Below are 22,979 nucleotides of genomic sequence, written 5' to 3'. Positions count from 1 at the left end.
TCTGGATGTGCCTCTTGTGCTTGATAGGGTCTCTGGTTTCCTCCCAAACTCCAAAGCACATACAGCAGGTTTTCTGACTCCTGATAACATTAACCAGAGTGTTAGCTTGGTTTGGGCTGGAGCCCATTTAGGTTGTTAAGAAGGGATAGTCCAGACTATTTCTTACAAAGTGTTAATCAGTGCTGTCTTCCATTGGTTGTTATATTGTTTATACCATCTGAAGAGGGGACAATGGTGATCATCCCATTGGAGGAAGCCTACAAAGAGATGCAAGGTAATAAAAACCAATCCTGTGTTGTGTATAATACTAAACAATGGAATTACAATGCTTTAGCATTTGAGTCACATAACAAGTACAATGGAATGTTCTGACTTTGGAGTAATTATAGTCTTATGTGATGCTTGTACCATATGCTACAACTGATGGTATAGCACCTAAACAGTAGCTTTCACTGGAAGTGCAAGGCAAAAGTCCCCACAGGAGCAGTCCTATGCAAGGTATGTATATCACCCTAGAAATATCTCCATTCTGCTATTCCATAATCTTTTGGCAGCCACCCCAGTGACATTACAAGACAGACACACAGCTTGCACTCATTCCTGTCCCCAGAGCCCACTAAGCATATGCAGTGCCACAGACACTTGGGAAAATGCCAACATAAACCAGAATAAAGGGGTTCTACTGGTCCAAGGCAGGACATTTTATTGCAGTCATAGGGCTTCATCCTGATACTCAGGACATTACATTTTGATCAGGACACTATCCTCAAACAGATGTACACAAGTTATTCTTGCATCTAGCGCCAGTGCACAAATTATATAGGAAAAATAATAGTAGTAGCCAACCAGTGCCAACAGTTGTTCAGCTGCATTTCCTGGCCTGATTTCATCTAAAAGAGGGTTCTGGGAGTTGTAGTTTAGCAGAAGCTTGGGTGGTAGAGGTCATTACTCCTACAGCGCAGACATTTTTCTGATACCTGTGCAATGTAATTCAGATTTTCCCAGGATAAGTGGGATGCCCCCTTCCACTCGACGCACAACAATAAAGCTCATTTATATTCCAGTTGAAGTGATGCTCTGGATCCCAGCCAGGACATACATTTGCTCTGTGTAACCACCTCTTTAGGCCACATAGATCCCACATCAATCCCTAGACAAACATTAGAGTAAGCTGCTGTCAAACACAGCGCCATTATCCCTGGGAAAAGGTATAATTGGGCCCCTGAGGCATTCTATTCCCCTCATACCGAAGCTAACGGCCCCCAGACTTGTTATCCTAACTGAGACGCCCAGACGCGGGCTGGAGATATCTCCCTGCAAAGCTGGGCCGCTTCATTAATTGTGCCAACGTGGGGCTCAGAGCAAGAGACTTTACATTCCTTCATTTCCGCCCTTATATCTGCCAGATGGAAATATTATCCGGCCCTGCAGGGTGGCACAAAGGATTCCTGGGAGAAGCCTGAAGATGGTGGGTCAACATTCTGTAGGGTTGGCACATTATTCCAAATTTACCAGCAGTGCTCCCACAAACTCAAGACATATCTGTTCACCCAGGCTTTTTAATAACAATAAGAAGCATCTATTCAATCCATAATGTATTAAGTAACTTGAGTCCCATGGGAGAAAAGTTCTATAAAAAAGTTATTATTATTAACACATTTGCCACTAAAATTGCAGTTACCTGTCCTTCTGCCCCCCCAACCCCTGCTTCCATCTTGTCTTCTTCTCCCCTATTCACAAAATGTCTACGTGATCGGCCCATTTAAGTCACCATTTTGCCCCCTCTATGTCACTGCTATGCCCCCACACAGTTCTGCCCCCAGATAGTCCTGCCCCCACCCTGTGGGTGGTAACCCTATTGTTCTGCAGGAAAGAAACCCAGGTCAATGCATTTTTTGAGGTAGCAGAGCTCTGTCCTGAGGTAGAAGGTTATAGATTTTAGTCACTGCAGTTGCCACGGCCAACCTCGAATCATCCTCCCATATGATTCTTATTCCTGGGGCCATTGGACATTTTATATAAGTTTCACATCACTTGCCCTAAGTGTAATTGGCCAGTCACTGGCATCAAATGCATGATGTCTATGGCTGACAGATAACCTGCTCCCTTCAGCCAAGATGGAGAAGGTGCTATAAAGCCACATGGGCCACTTGTGTAGCTTAACCCTGACAATTTTGAGGTTAAAGAGAATCTAAACCCTAAGAGTTAAGGAGTCAGCAACCTTTACCAACTTATGCAGTTAACACTTGGGTTATGGACTGGAGGCAGAATGCTTCTCCTATAGGCCAGAGAGCTCCTTCAGCAACACCTATAGGTTTGACTTTATATAAATGGGAGCTTACTAGGTTTTCCCATGGGCCATGCCACCACCAAGACAGTCCTGACAAATGGCAGAGACACTCGCTTGCTGAGAGCCTTCGGTCCATCGACCAGCGCACGTTTATATGGAGAATTACAGAACTGGGTGAATGGTTACAGGATCCTGCTGACAGTTATTTAATGACTGACTCTTCTTCCTTGCATGTTAGAGTATAACCATACCCTGGGACGGCAATAAAGGAGAAACACGATACTGTCTTTAAACAGGGCATGTTTGTGTGATTTATCTCTTGGAAGACATCTGGAGGTTGACCCCATGAGAAGAAAAGAAGGACTCCAGCAGATCTGGCTTTAGATAAATGCTTCTTGGCCCTCACCCCTACTATTTATGCCCAGATGGGAGAACACCTTGTGCTTGTTTATATTTAGAAAGTTTACTGGCAGAGGAGAGACACAGGAAAGGAGAGAGTATGGCGGTTCCATTTGTTTAATCATGATATGATCACAATATAATATAACCATTATATTTGGCTGGTCTTTGGGGTGCTACATCTGTGTAGATCTGTAGGGTGCCACCCAAAACAGATCCCTAGTGTAATAACCCAGGATAAGTTTTCTATTTATGGCAGAAAGAACTTAGAAAAGATTTAGAGCCCCTGGCAATACAAGTCTAGGGCCCCTATCAAGGTTGGGGGGCAATTATATAAATCTCTGATCTATATCAGAGCCATTTTTCTGTGTTCTCCTGGCCCCAGATCTCTGGGTGTGTTTCCATTTATAATCTTGATACTGACTCAAATCAGGGGATGCTGAGAAGCCTGAGTGGATGATGATGGGAGTTGTAGTGCTATGGGTTGTTTATCCCTGTTGCATGGCCTCTGGTTTAACTGAGCACAATAGTAATAGTGGCCTTCAGAATAACTGTATATTGTATATTGACTCAGCATAAGGTGTCTCGGGCTGTCAGTCAGGCTGCCATGTTACTGACGCACACATCATGTTCTCGTGTCCGGTTATAGCTCCCTGGGGCAGCTGGCTCGCTGGGTTGACACAAGGTTAGTGAGATGCATGTGAGTGGAACCAAAGTGGCAAACACTTGCTCCCTCTAGTCTCTATAAAAGCAAAAAAGAAGTTTTACAAGAAACAGAATTTCATGGTCAGTAAAACCGAAAATAACACAAAATAAGGTTGACTGCATTGTAAAAAAGCTTGGGTAACTGCTTTACGACTGCTGGTGTCACAGCTCTCTTAGAGGTGTCTGCCATGGGCCCCACAGACACACTGGGACCCTCACAAAGCAGCAGTTGTAGGGATGAACAGTGGGGAATATAAGAGGAAGATTGTGACAGTAAAGCAAGATGATGGCTGGAGGGTAAGAGGGAGATAGTGGGGCAAGATGGTGAGATGGTGACAGAAGAGCACAATGAGGACAGTGGGGTGAGATGGTGAGAAAAGAGGACAGTGGGGTGAGATGGTGAGAAAAAAGCATGATGAGGACAGTGGGGTGAGATGGTGACATAAGAGCATGATGAGGACAGTGGGGTGAGATGGTGAGATGGTGACATAAGAGCATGATGAGGACAGTGTGGCAAAATGGTGAGAGAAGAGCATGATAAGGACAGTTGGGCAAGTTGGTGGCAGAAGGGCAAGATAAAGCCATCAATGCAAGATGTAGTCACTAGTAAGGTGTGAACATTAGTGCTAAAGGGAGAGCGTAACAGTAGAGCAAGGAGACAGCAGGGTAGGATTGTGACAGTAGGGCAAGATGGAGGAAATAAGGTGAAATGACAATAGTAGGCCAAGGTGGCAAATGTAGGGAGGCAATTGATGAAAGTAGAAGAAGAGTGACCCAGTGCTGCATTAACAGGCTCCCAACCTTTCCCTTCTCTGTAGTGAATATATTCATAATGGGACAGGACAGCTGCCAGGGATCTGGGGGGGGGGGCAACTAAAAGCTGACAGGTTGTTGTTAATGGTGTGAATGGCTGCAGGCATTTTTATGCATGAGAAACTTTATCAGTAAAAACAAATGCAATAATAAACTATTCTGGAGCATTTACAACCTGGTAAACAGGGGGGTGGTCATGGGTCGGGTCACGGTGTTTCCCAGACAGGCTATGGATAGCGGAGAGAGAGGCTTAACTGCACATTTTTGGAGAAAACTGGTGCAATTCTGCTTTTCCTTTCCAGAAATCCTTTGAATTTGCATGCAAATAATTTAAGGGTCTTGTGGATCCATTCCCTGGCTCTACGTCTGCTGATCATTACTCTAGGGAGCCCTGACTGTGGTAAGCCTTTTACTTTACAATCCCTTAAAATTACTCTAAACAGCCCCAGAATAACATACCTTTCTCTTTGCATGCAGACAAGGTAAGCAATACAGGCAACGATCTAGGGCTCAATGCTGGGGGGGGGGATCCAGGCAGGTACCTCTCCTGTCTAACCTTAGTCAGCGCCCCCTAGCCCCCGCCACTTGTCATTGCACCCCATCCTCAGGGGCTGAGGGTGCGGGCCGAGGTGACCAAGGGTGCCTGGTCGGCTTGGCCCACCCCCGCATGCAGACTTATTTTGTTTCTATATTACAAGCAGCTGAACTGCAGCTCTTTTACTGACTTAAGGTGGTTGCCAAGCGAGCAAATCTTTACCTGATATCCCCACCTACGGGTGGGCGATATCGGGGAACATGTAGGCTAATTCGATCGTTTGGCCCTGGGGCCAAACAATCAAATTATAATGGCGGCAATGGGGCAGTCGGTCCCCGTACCGCTGATGCAGCTCCCGATCTGACTACATCTTTTAACCTGCCCAATCAATATCTGGCCAATTTGAGGCCAGATATCGATCAGGCATGACCTACATTCCTGCCCCTACACTGGCCAATAAGTTGCCGAAACGGTCCAAGGGACCCATATCAGCAGCTACAATCGACCAGTGTATGGGGACCTTTACTTGTCTACTATGAAGCTCCACCCCCCTATTGTTTTCTGACCACTCATTCTCCTTCTTAAGCTGGATCAACAAATCGACCAACATCGCAAAAGCTTTGGATATTGTTCGTCTCGTTGATCGGGTGGGAAAAAAGATTTTGATTGGGCGCCGTTGAAAGATTTTGGAAGAGAATTTGGGAGAATGCGTATTTTCTCTGTTAGATATACTGGAAAGTCCAGCTTGATGGCCAGTTAGGGTGAGATTTGAGGAGAATGTCTATTTGCTCTGAAAGCCGAGCATTTGAAGGTCAGTTTGGGTAAATATATATTAGCAGTCCTAGATATCAGAAACTATGGCTGAATGACTGATTTCTCACTACTTTCTTATAACTGTACTTGTATTTTATGGGGCTACGTGGGGCCCTGGCCAAATGTTGGACCATCAAGTGGGTCTCTATGAACAGGCCTACTGTTATATTCTATAATGCTGGTTTCTATAATGCTAGCAGTGATGATGATGATATAACAAGCAGAAGAAGACTTTTTGAACCTACTTCTATACCTCTATCTACATTTTAGTCGATAATTTGCAGCCGCTTTACTTTCAGAGTTTGGATTATTTTCTATTATTTATCTCCCTACCCTGCCTGAGTCCAGCCAAGTTTTGCAATTAAACTGTTATCCTTTTGAAAAGGTTATTGATTCTAGAAATAAGATAACATTTCACATGCGGTCATATTCCACTCTTTACTATTTCCCTTTAGTTTTGCAATCAGACCCCTATTTAGTAATGAAATAATTGTATGTAGAGCTAGTGAAAATAAAGCCATACATTTTGCACAAAGGGATTATCACTGCCAAAAAATGGAAAGTTTTATGCCCCCTGTAAATTACCCCTTTTCCCTTAATTACATGACAAGGGCGCATGTTTATGAACTCAGATACAGTCTTGCCTTATCACTATCTGTTGGCTGGAAAATGAACTTGCTTTTGTCCCACAGCTGATTGTACAGATTCCAGTAAAGAGTCAAAGTCAGACAGAGGCCATGCTGGAACCAGCGAGCAGTGCAACACATGACCTTCTCATTAGGCGGTTCATTAGCTTGGTTTCATTTTTCCATCTTGACTCATTCACTACTGTACTGAAGCTGAACTGTTGGAGAAGAGTTCAACAAGTCAGCAACTAGATGCCTACATTCTGCCTGCTGGATTCTGTTTTACTTCAAATTATTAGCTTTTTTCCATAAGGCCCTTGAGGGTGTCCAATAGAAATAATAGTCTTAAATGCTATGGAGCAGGCATGCCAACTGCTGATTTGGGGGCCCTTGGCCTTTATACTTTGTCCCTGATTTAACATGATTGTTACACCCAGCTCTATAAACCACTCCATATTACCTGGTTAGGGAATGTATAACTACTCATTATAGTTATCAGTTCTGACAATGTATTTTAGTGTTTTATTTCCAACTGGAGTTAAAAGTGTAGAGACATACTCATTTAATTAAAGGAGAAGGAAAGGCTAATAAAGAGTTAATCCCAAGCTGCAGGCATACCTTCAGTTCTCTCAATAGTGCCCTTAAGTCTCCCCGTATTTCTCCTGTTCAGATGATCAGAAGCCTCATAGGAAAAAAAAACACTGAGCTCTGTAAAGAAAGTTCCCATAATGCCTTGCTTCTGCACAGAGACCAAGACCCGTGTACATGCTCAGTTAGTAAGACTATGAGGAAGCTTCCTGCTGATTGGCTCAGATCCACATTCCTAAGGGGGGCGAGGGAGTTCTTAGCATTATTGAGGGAGGGGGGAGCAGGAGAGAGCAGAGAGCTGCGTGTTTCTGGCACAGGAAAACAGAGACAACAAATCTTTTGGCAGAGAAGTCAGTGCAGCGTTTCTGTGAGTGCTTATGGTTGTATTTACATAGACCTTTCTGATAAAGCTTACTTCGTTTGTACCTTTCTTTCTCCTTTAATGAACAAGGCATTGCTAATGGAAACTCAAGTATAAACATGGCGCCACTTAGGCCAGGGACGCACTGCATATCCATTTTTCAGATTTGACTGAATCCAACCTAAAGAATCAGGCTGAAACCTGAACCCTAATTTTCTTATGCAAATAAGTGACTCCCCTCAAGAAAAATCGCCACCTTCCATAGTCACTTGGTGTAAAGTCGCGCAGGCAGACTAGGGGTAAGGGCCAAAGGCTGCCTATGGTGCAACAGAGTGGGGGGCCAAACCCTGAGGAGGGAATGTGAACTAGGGGACTGGTGAGTGGAGTTGAATAAACAAGCAACTGGCAGGGGAAGAGCGAGTGATCAGCAGCAGCAATGGGGGATGGAGAGGTGTAAATGTTGGGGGGTGTGGGGATGGTGCTGGTGGGTCAGCCAGCTTGCAAGTCATGTGATTTTAAGGGTTGGATTTGGTTTGACCAGGCACTCAAATTTGGCTGAATCACAAATTAAATTCAGGATTTGGTGCATCACTAATTTGACCCTCCGTATCATTCAAGTTTGATATGCCTGCTGCAGCGGGTCCCTTGGGCATTTGATTGGGTTGGGTTACTGTGTTTGCTGATTATAAAATAGAGGGCCTAAACCATCATCCTGCTGTAGGCCCTCTTGTATCTTTTCTACTGTACTAGGTTGGGTTGTTCCAGAAGACTGAACTATTCTAAATCTAGACACAAAGGTAGTGGATGTTAGGGGCTGATGCTAAACATACTTCAGGTGAGGGAGTATGAGACATTAAGGGGGCAATTTAATAATGGTTTTTGATTTGGATTTTTCAGTGCTGAAAGTTGCCGGAAAAAAAACTAATTTACTATGCATCAAAACTGCCAAAAATCTGAATTCGACAATACACCAGCTAAATCCTGCCGAGATCATGTAGAAGTCAATGGCAGATGTCCCTTCCCTTCCCTAAAGGATCCTTCTTTACTTTGAAACTTTAGAGGTTTTTGGATTTTTGATGCTGGTTTTTTGTGCAACAATTAGAGGTTTCCATATGACAATTCGAAAATGCCTCAGTTTCACAACTTTTCTATGACTTTTCCCCACACATACTTTTTCATTTCAGTCCAGTTAGGGTAAGTTAGGTTAGGGTAAATCTGCCCCTAAGAGTTTGCAGTTGGCCCCTAAGGCCCACAAGTAAACATAACATTGAGAAAGTTCTCAATCAATGCTCAGCAACTTTGACAAAAACTTATGATGGTTCCTGACAAAGGGGGTAATTAATATTTCTAATTACTAATGGTTTGCACTCTACATAGAGTATTAGGCACTGGCTGAAACCATATTGGATCCTGTGCTAGGAGTCAGCTGGTTCTGTGGCTTCGGCCATCATTGAAGGACAAGTGCTGAGATTAAAATGGGCTAATGGCATTATCATTAATGTTTTCGAGATGCCTATAGTAATATTTGCTTGTCCCCAGAAGAATCCAACTCCACCATTTTGTGGATTTACAATGACTATTCCTGACATGAAGCCAAGCTGGACCCTCTCCAAGCAAACAGGGAGCCCCTCTAGCAGAATAAGGAAACCTTAGGAAAGTCTTCCCCTGCAGCTTAATGAATCGCTGCTAAAGATTTACCTAATGGAATTCTTTTCATTTGCATTGTAAATAACATTAGGGTTTAATAATGTATGAACTTCTCTGAGCAGATGCAGAATTGCCCCAGTAAATACATAGAGATCAGAAACCATGAAAAATGACTTTATTGGTTGAAAATAAGTATCTCCTAACAGATTAAGCCCAAGGGCTCGCTATGCCCGTGCTGTTCAATAGCCAGATGCATTGTGGGTGTCCTTTAGTCTGGGCTTTGGGATAGCCACCCTGCTCCCAGGAAGGAAAGGTCACGCCTCATTTACTGAGAGGAATTTCATGTTCTTGGTTTATCCCAGCAAGAACACACTGGCTGTGTGAAATCTCACTCCTGATGGTTTATTCTGTATACACAGCCCCACAGACAAGCTCGCCAGATGGAAACCAGAATCCATATTAAGGCTGCCGTTTTCATGGAAGTGAATGTGGTCACTGGGCATCACCTTTTCCATGTGCAAATTAAAGTACTGTAATAAAATAATAATAATAAAAAACTATAATTAATGTACTATTTGTAGAATTTACGGACTTAAATGACTTCTCTTTCTCTTTTTTAGAATACAGGTATGGGATCCCTTATCCAGAAACCTGTTACAAGAATTCCACCTTCCATAGAGTGCAATTTAATCAAATAATTCCGATTTTGAATATTGATTTAATTTTACTCTGTAATAATCAATATTGGAGGCAAAGCAATCCTATTGGGCTTATTTAATGTTACATTATTTCTTAGCAATCTTAAGTCCAATACCTCCAGGTCCAGAGCATTCTGGATAACAGGTCCCATACCTGTACTAATTTTCTAAATGTTTTCCTGTCTACAAATCGTTTTAGATTGTTATCCTTGGTACCCAGGAACACTCTTGTACTCTCAGCCACATTGGTTATATTGTACTTCTTGCAATCTATGTTAATGCAACAATATTTTTAAGACAAGTAGGTTTAGGTCTAATAGGAAGTATTGTCCCCAAATTATAGGGAGACACAGGAGAGGCCAACTAGTCCCACGTGGTAGTTTTCCGTTTCCACGACTGGGGATTTAAAAATTGCGGTGATTAATTGCCCCGTCTGTCTTTGCCCTTCGCTAAAGGGCAAAAAATTTCAGACCAGAGGTCAAGGCAAGCAGCAGGCAAACCAAACAATAACTAGAAACAGGCCAGGTGTTAGAACCAGGGAATCCACAAGAACTGGGCCTATAACCGCTCACAAACGAGATAACGGTAGAGAAGGGAAAAGTCTAATCATAATTACTAACAAGGCTGAGCCTTCACAGCTTTCTGTGGAGCACTGACTTCTGTGACTTTATGTGGAGCACTGACCGGGCTCTTCCAGTCCCCTGGTTCTGGACATGGTTTTTACCATAATTTAATAAATAAAAGCAGAAAGGCAATAGATCATTATGATTATAGGTCAATTATGCTCAACAACATCAAGCATGTAGCAGGAAAACCTCATTAATGAAGAAATTGACGTGCTCATTCACTAATAATTGATATTGTCTTTAAAATACATCTTATTCCATCATACAATAAAAATGGGATCAAATCACAACAACATGGTGGGACAAAAACACATGTGGCACTTCTGAGATATATAAGGCAACAGCCCAACCATGCTGGAATAAACCAATTAATGGATGGGAAACAGCATGAGTGTGTTGGGTGCAGTTTGGAAAAAGAAGTTGGGCTGAGGAAGCCACAAATGCATGTAATATAACAACCCCTAATAAATGTTCCACAATGTAACTTCCAAATAATGAATTTAGCTGGCAGATCTGGACTGGCAATCTGTGGGTTCTGGCAAATGCCAGGGGGGCTGTAAGATGCCATAGACAGTTACTATTTAGTGGGCTGGTGGGGCTGTTTGTGCCTCTGTGTACTTGAAATTCCAAGGCCTATTTTGTATCCCAGTCTGGGCCTGCATGCTGAACTGGTGGGTTTGGAAACATGAATTCCAGCAATGGGTTTGGGCAGGTCACAGGGGGGAACTGGGCCCCTATCTTTGCCACCCAGTCATTACTTTGCCTTCTGTATCACATATGAATTTAGCATAGAATCATCTCTTTGCTGCCATTGCCTTTCAGCTCCAGGGCCTTAGGTTCCATTCTGACCAATGTGTTTGCAGCCTCATGTGATCTTTCCTGCTACAATAACATTATTTGCTAAATGTAATATAATCCTCTCTTGCCATGCAGCACTGGGTCAAACTGTTCAAATTACCTCCTTTAGATGACAGCTATGTAGCAACCTGAGCAGAACTGGGCATGGTCCAATCTGTATGAATTATTGGGGTCACACGCTCATTACACTCCGGCTCTATAACTTAAGAATGATTGTAATGGCAAACACAACATTCCCTTGTCCCTGCTCCAGTGACCCATAGCAACCAGCCAATCAGATCATCTCTTTTATCATTCCACCTGCAGTCGTCTGATCAAAGCTGACTGGTTTGTACGGGTCACTGCATTGGGGCAAATGTTGCCCACGTTACTACATGACCACCTACATATTATTGGTTATATCCAACGGGACAATACTAAATCTTGTATAAATCAGCACAATGGAAAAAAATATCCTTTCCACTGCCGGAAACATGGAAGCGCTAAAGGGCATTTGAACTAGATATGCCAAAACAGACAAGCCGCACAGGCCTATACATTCAGGGGATCAGCATTTTCTGATGGAAGAAGCAATTGTTCGGCAATAGGAACTGACAAAGAAAAAAACAGAGAAGAGAAAGATGAGGAAATAACAAAAAAAGCCCATGAAAGCCCAAGAACAAAGGGGACATTGAGATGAGATGAATCCACAGGCTTCTGCTTTCAGTCCCTATAACATTTATAAAGGATCTGTACAAACACACTGTACGTAGCACAATAGGCCTGTGTCTCAGTATACTGCTGGCAAGCTGGGCTCTCTGATCTATGGATATTTATATGTTTCTGCATCCACACAAGGGCTCAGAGGTCCATTTTTAATGTATTTAGTTTTTATTCCCATGTCTGTTCCCATTTCTGTACCACATTGTAACAGCACAGACTTCTGGGGTATTTCCTTACTTTCCTTACTTTCTTTGATGCTCACCAAACTCTGTTTTGTCCTATTGGTCTTCTTTTGTGGCTCAGGGGACCAATCCCAGCAGATTTTCCAAGTAGATTTTGCACTCAGTAGATTTTGCCCATGGGAAGCGAGCCAGGGGAAATGTTAGGGCCATTACAGGGTTAGGAAGCAGGGAACGGCATGAGTTTAATAGAGGAATTATAGGTTTTGTGGTTATTGCCACCTCACTGAAAAACTTTTTAGGGCGGGAATGGGCAATGGGTGGTGACATAAAAAGGGGGCGGATCTGCAACATTAATAGGTGGGGCTATGATGCACGATGGCAAAGGCAGGTTATAGAGCAATTCAGGAAAGTAAAAAGGTACGCTTGGGTTGGATTGGAGATGGATCAGGTTGAACCTAGGGCTTATCTTAAGGGTATTACAAATTTACCGGCAACTATATTGCCGTTTAATTTGTAATACCAGCCCTGGCCTTGGCAGGTATTATACTGGCCAAGTAGTTTTTTGGTAGCCTATTAAGAGGGGTGGAGACATGACGAGTTAAAGGAGAAAGGAAGTGAAGGGGTGGAGACATGACAAGGTTAAAGGAGAAAGGAAGTGAAGGGGTGGAGACATGATGAGTTAAAGAAGAAAGGAAGTGAAGGGGTGGAGACATGGGGATTTTATGGGTTTATGGGACAGAGTTGCCAAGTTATAGAAACTGGATGCCAGTTAATGACTCCAGGTTTATTGCAACTAATGCAGTTATAGCACAATGAGAAACACACAATCTAGAATGAGTATTTTATAGCCAGCTGACTACAATGTAGATCCAGGGACCATGACTTGTGTTTTGTAGGGTACAGTATCAGTGCTGCCATTTGGAACTTATTGGGGGTCATTTACAGGGAGATGCCATTGTTCAAAAGCACAATCCTTACTGCTCATTCTCATTGTTTCTGGGGTCTGGCTGCACTTAGCACTGGATATGCAATTGGAACTAGGAGCAGATAGGTGCGAAACAGCCTTGTCCTTATTGCCTGCCATAGGGCAAAGGTAAGAATAGGGCTCCATTGAAACCTGCAGGGCAATGGGCAATTCACTAAGCGCAAACAGCATGGCCGAATTGTGCCCATATTTTGCACATTATGCCGTGCCTTGTACATAACCAATTAGCCCTGTTGTCTCTGTATCCATAGTGTTATTAGGAATGATATGGCAACCCAAAGTTAGCTAATTGCACCCAGGTATAGGTATAAACTATCTTTAAATGCACGTAACGACCATTAATAGTATGGGAGATTCCATGTCTGCCAAAGACAGGGATGTTGAAGCTGTGGCCCCCCCAACTCATGGCCTCCCACCACAAACCGAAGGTTAAAGTTACAAGCCATGTTGGTGCTCGAGGTTCAGCTTTCCCTTAATCCATTATAACATCAGAGGCAATTAAAGTTCATGCTTAAATATACATGGATTTTCATTTTGAGTTTAAACAGCAATATTATCCCCTGATCCAATCAGCACAGATAATAAGCGAGTCAGAATGCCAGATTTATCCCATTTTGTTTAAATAACCCGGTTGAACTGGAAACCGTAAAACGATATGCCGTTTTTGGGCGCAAATAAAGTCCTTTTACTCGGAGGAGAGCATCTAAATTCCATGACTGGTTCAGATATGTCCGACACATTATTATTCTCCAGGATATTAATCCTTCCCTTGAACTTAGTCCCACAATAAAAACAAGATTCCCCATAGGATTAGATTAAGCACTTGGATAGACTTCCGCTCCTTTCAGTGTGTAATTAGCCTAATTAGTGAGATCTCTCCTGCTGAACTGGGAGCTTTGCATGTGAAACAGCACATTCTGCATATTTTCTGTGTAATGAGGAATTCCCTATATACACTTTATTTTCTGATCATTTGCTGATTTCTCTTAACAAATTGTCTGGATTTGTATATGATATAAATATATATCTGTGTCTGTGTCAATGTGCCAGCTACTGTAAATGTAACATAGTAAGTTGGGTTGAAAAAAGACACACATCCATCAAGTTCAACCATAATGCCTATATATAACCTGCCTAACTGCTAGTTGATCCAGAGGAAGGCAAAAACCCCATCTGAAGCCTCTCTAATTTGCCTCAGAGGGGAAAAAATTCCTTCCTGACTCCAAGATGGCAATCGGACCAGTCCCTGGATCAACTTGTACTAAGAGCTATTTCCCATAACCCTGTATTCCCTCACTTGCTAAATACCCACCCAACCCTTCTTGTACCTATCTAATGTATCAGCCCTTGTTGAAACCCTAGGCCCCCTCCCCTACTGCACCAATGGAGACTCCCAATACTGCCCCATTTGCCATGTGACAAAGATGGGGAGGGGTTGGGTGAACCATCAAGGGAGCCCTATTTTACTTGTATGGCCCTCTTTGGCTGGTCATGCCATTGATATAGTGCCATCCCCACTGTGCTCAGCTTCAGACTGTCCCTGGGGCAGGATTAGGGGTGGGCAGAAGAGGCCGGTGACTAAGGTGTAATGCTGAGGTGGGAGCTAGAGCCCTGGATACATACCTCTGCTACTTTATATAATTGCATCAGATTCTACAGATTCTAAAACCAGATTGAAACCAAAGAGTGATCTAGGCAATCCCTATATGTCAGTGATCCCCAGCCAGTGGCTCAGGGGCAACATGTTGCTCACCAGTCCCTTGGATGTTGCTCCCAGTGCCCTCAAACAGCTGCTTATTTTTGAATTCCTGGCATTTGGGCAAGTTTTGGTTGCATAAAAACCAGGCATACTGCCAAACAGAGCCTCATGTAGGCTGTCAGTCCACATAGGGGCTACCAAATAGCCAATTAGAACCCCTATTTGTAACTCTAGGAACCTTTTTCATGCCTGTGTTGCTCCCCAACTCTTTTTACATTTGAGTGTGGCTCACAGGTAAAAAAAAAAAAAGGTTCGGGATCCCTGCTATATGTCATTCACCACTCATTATCTCTCTCTCTGGTTTAGATTCAGGGAATCTCGCTGGTTCAGGGGAAACTTTGCCAATGGAAGGAGCAGTAGAGGTGGGAGAGTTGCAGAGCAGAGGGGGCAGGTTGCAAGTAAGAGCAGTTAGTAGCATGCAGCGGGGCAGACGAATGCAAGCCGGGTCCTGTCCAGGACGTCCTTGGGTTGTGGCCCAGCTCTTGACTGTCCCACCAGAAAAATCCTAGTGGGCCCCATTTATTGTGCATCCCTCCATCCCAACTAAACCAGGCAGCTTCAATATCTTATTTATCCACACTGCCCTACCCCTTGGTTATGTCAAAAATAGGCAGGTCAGACCTGTAATATAAAATATTGCAGCACTGCAAATTGGGGCAGGTCCAAGTTTGGAGAGATGGGCCCTCAGGCACCAAGTTGGACACTCACCGTGCTACAAGGCAAAGCCCCTTCTCCTGGCTTCTTATAAGGGGATTATTATTTGGATTATTAGGACGGCTATGGAAACTAATAATTAATTACAGCAGTACATTCCAAAATAAAAATATCTAGCTGGAGTTATAAGGAAAATAATTGCACATTAACCTCTTAATGTTTGGCCATAGAACAAAGAGACACACGATGAAGTACCCAAAATAAATACAAAACCATATTCTGTTTATTTGTTTCACTGCTCTTCAGACGCATTTGGTCTCTTTATTCTTCAGCATACAAACAATGGATTTTCCCTCTCATAAAATATATATATATATAAAACTGCATTGCCAACCATAGAGAAAACATGGCTGGACACACAGATAATTAATAAGGCACATCACTGTGCAGTTATCTCCAAAAATAGATATTTATACATATTTGAAACAAACAAGAAAGTAAAAGTCAACCTCTCTGAGGCTGTTATTGTCTGACACACAGGGCCGGAGGGAAACGAGGCCCCGCCTACTGTAAGGAGGTGGCAGCCTCGGTTTGAGAAAAAAAATGGAGGATATCAAGGACGTACAACCTGTTGCCCTCTTGCTTGATGGAAATTCTCAGAATCTCTGGGGATTCTGGTAGGTGTTGTTTGACAACAGATGTAGGGCCACAGGTTCAACATCTCTAACAGGATAAATACCTTTTGAATGTTCACCAATAAGGTGAAGGAGGCCCTAGAAAGTTGGGACCCAGAGCAAATGCCCTCTCTGCCCTACCCTACAGCCAACCCTGATGACGTTTCCCTTCTAGCTGTCAACCGTTGAGTGGCGATCCAATGCACTGCACAGAGATCACAAACACGGCGCTCCAAGAATCCCAACTTCTCGGTCATAATACCATAATTTGCATACCCCACCCACCAAACAAAACCTATTGTACTTCAGTCCAGTAGGATTTCATCCCTGAGGTGTCAGTTTAAATGCCAGGAGAGACTCCAAAAGTCTTAAATATTTTCTAACGTTCAGTCACAAAGCACAGAGATGTTCTTAACAAATCGGAGGCTCCTTTCTGCACCTCCGTGAAAATGCCCATGAATTGCAGCAGGCTTCCTGCATTGGGAAGTCCACGATTGTCCACGCCAGTAAAATGGCCCCATTATGTCATAGCATAATATACTGTATGTCCAACAAAGATCAGGCCTTCTCCAAGCAAATCCAGGGGACATGCCTAGAGAAGCTTTTAATATTTCCTTCAGGCGGTTCCCTTAACTCTTTTTCCAGGTGAGCACAAGCTCTTCTGTTCATTGGTCCATCCTATTATTTAAGGAAACCAGGAGAATATGAATTCCAGAGAAATTAGGTTCCACGCTAATAGTACCGGTTGAGACTTCTTGTCCCTGGGATGTCCGGTTGGCCGTTCATCCATATTTCCCGGATGATGCGCTCCCGTTCTTCAAGCCTCTGTGCCCTCTCCAACTCCTCGGCGGAGGTAAAAACGTTCATGTTCAAAGTCCTCTCAAAGCGTCGATGCCTCCTGGCCGACAAGTCTGACGTGGTGTCGGAGTCATCGTCGCTGTCGCTGGTGTCACTGTCAATGTCCTGTCTCCTGGGAGCCTTCTTCACCGTGGTCCTTTTGCAGTCGGCCTGGCAGGATATCCTCATTACCAGCGCCACCAGGGTGAGAATGAGGCCGATGCACACTCCCGATACGAAATACAAAGCAGCTCTCTCTGGATTTTCTAAGGAGAACAAACATTGGGTGTTAGACAAGTGGTTGTTGTGGTTAATAGAGACACATTTTACAGTAGAGAGTTTGTATAAAGATGATAATATGGAGGCCATTATAAGTTAGTGATCACTAAGTACGTCCCACTTGTGGTTATGGGAATAATATGAAGACACCACCCCCGGCAATATTCCACATAATTCTCACCTGAAGCTGTGGAGATAACGGTTTATAAAACTATCTCTGCCATGGGATTGTCAGTTATTTGTAAGGGGAACTATCCCATCAAGCACTGAAAAACATGGAGGTTTATATGCCAGTAAGTGCTTTTCCAGGAGCGTTCTTTTCACCAGATGTTGCCGATAGCACATATGGGTCCCTCATCACAAGGGTAGAGGCCCAGAAGCTTTAGAAGTCATAGAGGAACTGGAGAAAGTTCAGAGGAGGGGATAATATAAATTCCATACACTTGACAAACTGGGCTCATTCTCCTGAGAAATGGGAACCACAGGGAGGATATGAGCGACATACAAAGATACCCAACATATTTTTAAAAAATGTGCCATGTGGCATATGCAAAGACGGGAGAAAAGGAGATTTCACCATCAGCATAAGAAGGGTTACTTTATCGTTAGGGCAGTCAGGTCATTGGATTCCCAGAGGTAGTAATGGACTGGATGGGTTTCTATGATTTTGTAGACTGATAGGAGGGCGGTACACATGAAATCCCTTCCTACCACAACTGCTGGTTAGTAGGGTGGCGTTTCATTGAGACTCCTAATCCGAGCTGGGCCCTCACAGAGGTTGTAAGAGGAAAGATTTTGCAAGTTAAACTACAACACTCATATCCTTGTTTCTTCTTAAATGGAAACTTAGGTGCTGGGGGTTCCTGCCCAGGGGAAGTACAATCTCACTACTCCTAGAAGAAAGAGCCTAAGACAGAGCTGTCCCCCGCTAACTTTGCCTCCCTCACAGGCTCCTTCCCTTCTAAGGTTCTAGGTTACCTTACAGCTCAGAGCTTTCTACAATTTATACTTGGAAATCTTTTATGGTCTGCTTTGAATTTTGCTGGGTTTCTCCCAAGCCGGACTTGGGTTTCTTACTATTGAGTGCTATTCTGATACCTACTGGGAGCTGCTATCTTGCTCCCTTCCCATTGTTCTGCTGATTGGCTGCTGGGGGTGAGGGGGGGGGATATCACTCCAACTTGCAGCGCAGCAGTAAAGTGTGACTGAAGTTTATCAGAGCACAGATCACATGGCTGTGGAAATATAAAAAAATCTGTTTGCGTGCCCTCCTTCTGCACAGCTGCTCACCAGTATTTCCAGGCAACCCCCTTTCCAACACCCCTAAGAAAGTTACTAAGGAGAAGGTTCCATTACATATAGGTTAATAAGAGCCCTTTAGAAGAGGTGTGCCAGGTTTGGTTGCTAAGCACCTAGATATGTTTCATTCTACCTTAAACCAGAGCACCAGGAAAGGGTTACAAGTATCTTTGGAAGGTTGACGGCAATTCTTTCAATCGAATGTATTGTGTTTCTTTTATCCCTTTGTACCAAATCAGTGATTTTACTTCCCGTAAAGAATTCCTGAGCTGTCAAACAGCAGCCCCGGAGGCGATATCCCGGGGCGGAATGCTCGTGTAGGTATAGCAGTCAGTCGGAGCTATGGGAGGAATTCATCTGCACTAAATCCCTGTCTGGGGAGGGATCAGAACATCAAAACTACTGGAATGTGTAAAATAAGAAATTGTTGTGACAGTTACCTGTTAAAATGTAAAATGGTTCATTGCTATTGGAAGGAACGGTACGGGATTAGAAAGATATATATAATACATAAGTACTGAGAATAATAATTTGGGGTTCTCAGTGGGGCAGCACAGAGTTCTGGGGACCCAAATGGGTGTCGGTGAAGCCTGTTGCTGCTTTACAGAACAGTAAGTCTACAGCTCCTCCCCCTCTAGGGTTCTACTATTAATTAAATCCTTACAGCAATTAAGCATGAGAGAACTGCTGCTTAGATAAAAGGGTAAGTTCACCTTTAAATTAAATCATTTTTATTATTTGTGTTTTTGAATTATTTAGCTTTTTGTTCAGCAGCTCTCCAGTTTTGTTCAGCAGCAATCTGGTTGCTAGGGTTCACTTTAACATAGTTACCAGGCAGTGGTTTGAAAGAGACAGGAATATGAATAGAGGAGGGCCTAAACTGAAAGATAAGTAATGTAAAGTGACAGTAACAATAAAACTGTAGCCTCACAGAGCAATTTGTTTGTTGGCTGCTGGGGTCAGTGACCCCCATCTGAAAGCTGGAAAGAGGCAAAAAGGCAAATAATTCAAAAACTATACAAGATAAAAAATGTAGACCAACTGAAAAGTTGCTAAGAATAGGCCATTCTATAACTTACTTAAAATTAACCTGAAGGTGAACCGCCCCTTTAAAGAAAGTAAGGCTGCCCACCAATAAAATCCAGATTATTTTTTATAAAATAAATCTCCCATAGACAAAATGAATTTTTCAGTCGCACAAAATGATTTATCGGAACCAGTGATTGGGCCAAACTGCACCCCTTACACACGCGCCTCCACTATACGCGAAACATTCAGTCTCTGCTATTGGACACAACTGATTGTATCCCATTAATTGCCTCTGAGCCAAAAGCTGAAACTTTAGCTTTTCATAACATCCATTTTTCTTAGTGAGAGGAACCACGTTGGCTTGAAGCCCAGACCACCGAAAAAGAACTCCCGGGTGATGGAGGGTTGATTTATCATTTCCAATTCATTCTCCTCCTCTGCACGAGTGAGCGGCTGCTTTCCTGCGGTTTGGCCGTTTGGCAGATATCAGCAGAATTACACACTCCGGGATAAAGGATCAGACAATTAAACAGGGAATCTCAAAGTAAATGGGGGGAGGGTTATAGTTTCTCCATCAAGGAACTTGTCTTGGTGTAAAGATGGCCGTACACCGCTGCCCAATCAGATCCTTAGAGCGATTCAGCAGCTTATCTGCCCATGTACGCCCCGATAGCCCTACCCAAACATCGCTAGGTGTCGATTGGGCAGGTTTGATCTTTTCATTGGATCAAATTACAACAACACAGATAAAAGAGGTCAAAGTGAGGACCAATCAATGAGTGACGTGCTCCTCGATCTCCGTAATTTGATTGTTTGGCCCTAAGGCCCGATATTGCCCAACTTAGGTGGGCGCACCCAGGAAAGAGCCACTCATTTGGAGAACTCACCATAATGTATGCCCACCTTGTTGTTCTGACTCGTTTGTCTGTATGTAAGTATTGATTATTATAAGTGGTATTAGCAATGATTGCTCTGACAAAATACACATATGGGATCTGTTATCCAGAAACTTGTTTTCCAGAAATCTCTGCTTTACAGAAAAGCTATCTCTCATAGACTACCTTATTGGGGGCAGAACAGTCCTATTGGGTTTATTTAATGGTTAAATGATTCCCTTTTCTCTGTAATAATAAAACAGTACCTGTACTTGATCCCAACTAAGATATAATTACCCCTTATTGGGGGCAGAACAACCCTATTGGGTTTATTTAATGGTTAAATGATTCCCTTTTCTCTGTAATAATAAAACAGTACCTGTACTTGATCCCAACTAAGATATAATTACCCCTTATTGGGGGCAGAACAGCCCTATTGGGTTTATTTAATGGTTAAATGATTCCCTTTTCTCTGTAATAATAAAACAGTACCTGTACTTGATCCCAACTAAGATATAATTACCCCTTATTGGGGCAGAACAGCCCTATTGGGTTTATTTCATGGTTAAATGATTCCCTTTTCTCTGTAATAATAAAACAGTACCTGTACTTGATCCCAACTAAGATATAATTACCCCTTATTGGGGGCAGAACAGCCCTATTGGGTTTATTTAATGGTTAAATGATTCCCTTTTCTCTGTAATAATAAAACAGTACCTGTACTTGATCCCAACTAAGATATAATTACCCCTTATTGGGGGCAGAACAGTCCTATTGGGTTTATTTAATGTGTAAATGATTTTTAGCAGATTTTTAGGAGATCCAAATAAAGGAAAGAGCCCTTATCTGAAAAACCCCACGTCCAGAGCCATCTGGATAACAGGTCAGATACCTGTATTGTTATCTATGGACAGTAGAGTAAGTGCCCTTCAGTGGCCCCATACAACACTTTGCTCAGGAACCCATGAGGTTATGGATATACAGTGTTCTATGTGTATCTAGAGCAGCACATCAGCACGCACCCCAAATATTATCCTCAGACTGGACTCCCATTTGCTCTGCTTTGATCCCCTCTATAGGCAGTATGGCCTGTGTCTTGCTTACTATCGGGGGGCTCTTTATGGAGCTGGAGGGTCAAATAATCCTTATCTGTGATATATTTCCCCCCAGTCCCTCGCTGCTGTTTCCCTGATTAAGTAGACGTCAGTGAAACTGGTTACCCAATTAAGCTGCTCGTTGTATATGTCTCAAGGCGTATGTTTTCTTTCAGCAGAAAATGATGTTCAGTTTAGCGGAACTTGCTGGGGATTTATAATGTAATATGTAAGTAAGCACAGATGTAATTCACTGGTTACAACTATCAGCAGTAAACATGGCTTGGAGTCCAGCCAACATGTGCCAAATCCAATACAATTATGGAAGAAGCAGATTTATATAAACATCTGTAAGTCTGCAGGTAGCGTTATCTACACGGTGCCAATTATCTACACAACATCCTACAAAGAAAACACGTGCCTTCTTTAGTATTACATCAAGGTAGTGGGTTCCATGGGGTTAACTAGAGCAGCAGCAGAGGCCTCCACCTAAATCCCAGTAACGGTGAGGTTGGTGAAAATTTGCTCTCCAAGGTTCACCTGAAAGCCAAAAGGCCAATTAGGGTGGGATTTAGGGTGAAAACGTATTTGCTGTCCTAGATATTCTTGAACTGTGGCAGAATGGCTGTTACCCCAATGTTGTGCCCTGGGTACCCCTGGAACTAAAGCAGGGTGACTGTTACCCCAATGTTTCTATATATCTGTAACCTTGTTATGGGCTAAGGGGGCCCAGCCTGAAGGCCAGTTAGGGGGGGATTTGGGGTGAGTGCTTATTTGTGCCCTGGGTACCCCTGGAACTATAGCAGGGTGACTGTTACCCCAATGTTTCTATATATCTGTAACCTTGTTATGGGCTAAGGGGGCCCAGCCTGAAGGCCAGTTAGGGGGGGATTTGGGGTGTGTACTTATTTGTGCCCTGGGTACCCTTGGAACTATAGCGGGGTGACTGTTACCCCAATGTTTCTATATATCTGTAACCTTGTTATGGGCTAAGGGGGCCCAGCCTGAAGGCCAGTTAGGGGGGGATTTGGGGTGAGTGCTTATTTGTGCCCTGGGTACCCCTGGAACTATAGCAGGGTGACTGTTACCCCAATGTTTCTATATATCTGTAACCTTGTTATGGGCTAAGGGGGCCCAGCCTGAAGGCCAGTTAGGGGGGGATTTGGGGTGTGTACTTATTTGTGCCCTGGGTACCCTTGGAACTATAGCGGGGTGACTGTTACCCCAATGTTTCTATATATCTGTAACCTTGTTATGGGCTAAGGGGGCCCAGCCTGAAGGCCAGTTAGGGGGGGATTTGGGGTGAGTGCTTATTTGTGCCCTGGGTACCCCTGGAACTATAACAGGGTGACTGTTACCCCAATGTTTCTATATATCTGTAACCTTGTTATGGGCTAAGGGGGCCCAGCCTGAAGGCCAGTTAGGGGGGATTTGGGGTGAGTGCTTATTTGTGCCCTGGGTACCCCTGGAACTATAGCAGGGTGACTGTTACCCCAATGTTTCTATATATCTGTAACCTTGTTATGGGCTAAGGGGGCCCAGCCTGAAGGCCAGTTAGGGGGGGATTTGGGGTGTGTACTTATTTGTGCCCTGGGTACCCCTGGAACTATAGCAGGGTGACTGTTACCCCAATGTTTCTATATATCTGTAA

General features: G+C 43.5%; 1 protein-coding gene and 1 long non-coding RNA gene across 4 annotated transcripts in view; one reads left to right on the top strand and one right to left on the bottom strand.

The window, feature by feature from the left end:
* The window catches only part of LOC116411091, a 39,715-nt gene that overhangs the window by 11,880 nt on the left and 4,856 nt on the right, over positions 1–22,979 (top strand). The gene's annotated exons all lie outside the window — the stretch shown is intronic.
* Positions 15,503–22,979, bottom strand: part of eva1a (eva-1 homolog A) — a 167,851-nt gene continuing 160,374 nt past the window's right edge. For all 3 annotated transcript variants that reach the window (XM_031901453.1, XM_031901454.1, NM_001102800.2), the window contains one exon: positions 15,503–17,018. In XM_031901453.1, coding sequence (XP_031757313.1) covers positions 16,648–17,018 — 371 coding nt within the window. In that variant the 3' untranslated portion in view covers positions 15,503–16,647. The remainder of the gene's footprint in view (positions 17,019–22,979) is intronic.

The sequence above is a fragment of the Xenopus tropicalis genome, chromosome 5 (assembly GCF_000004195.4).
Source record: "Xenopus tropicalis strain Nigerian chromosome 5, UCB_Xtro_10.0, whole genome shotgun sequence".
In the NCBI taxonomy this organism is placed as follows: domain Eukaryota; kingdom Metazoa; phylum Chordata; class Amphibia; order Anura; family Pipidae; genus Xenopus; species Xenopus tropicalis.
The sequence above is the reverse complement of the archived record's forward strand: the minus strand, read 5'-3'. Positions and strand labels throughout refer to the sequence as shown.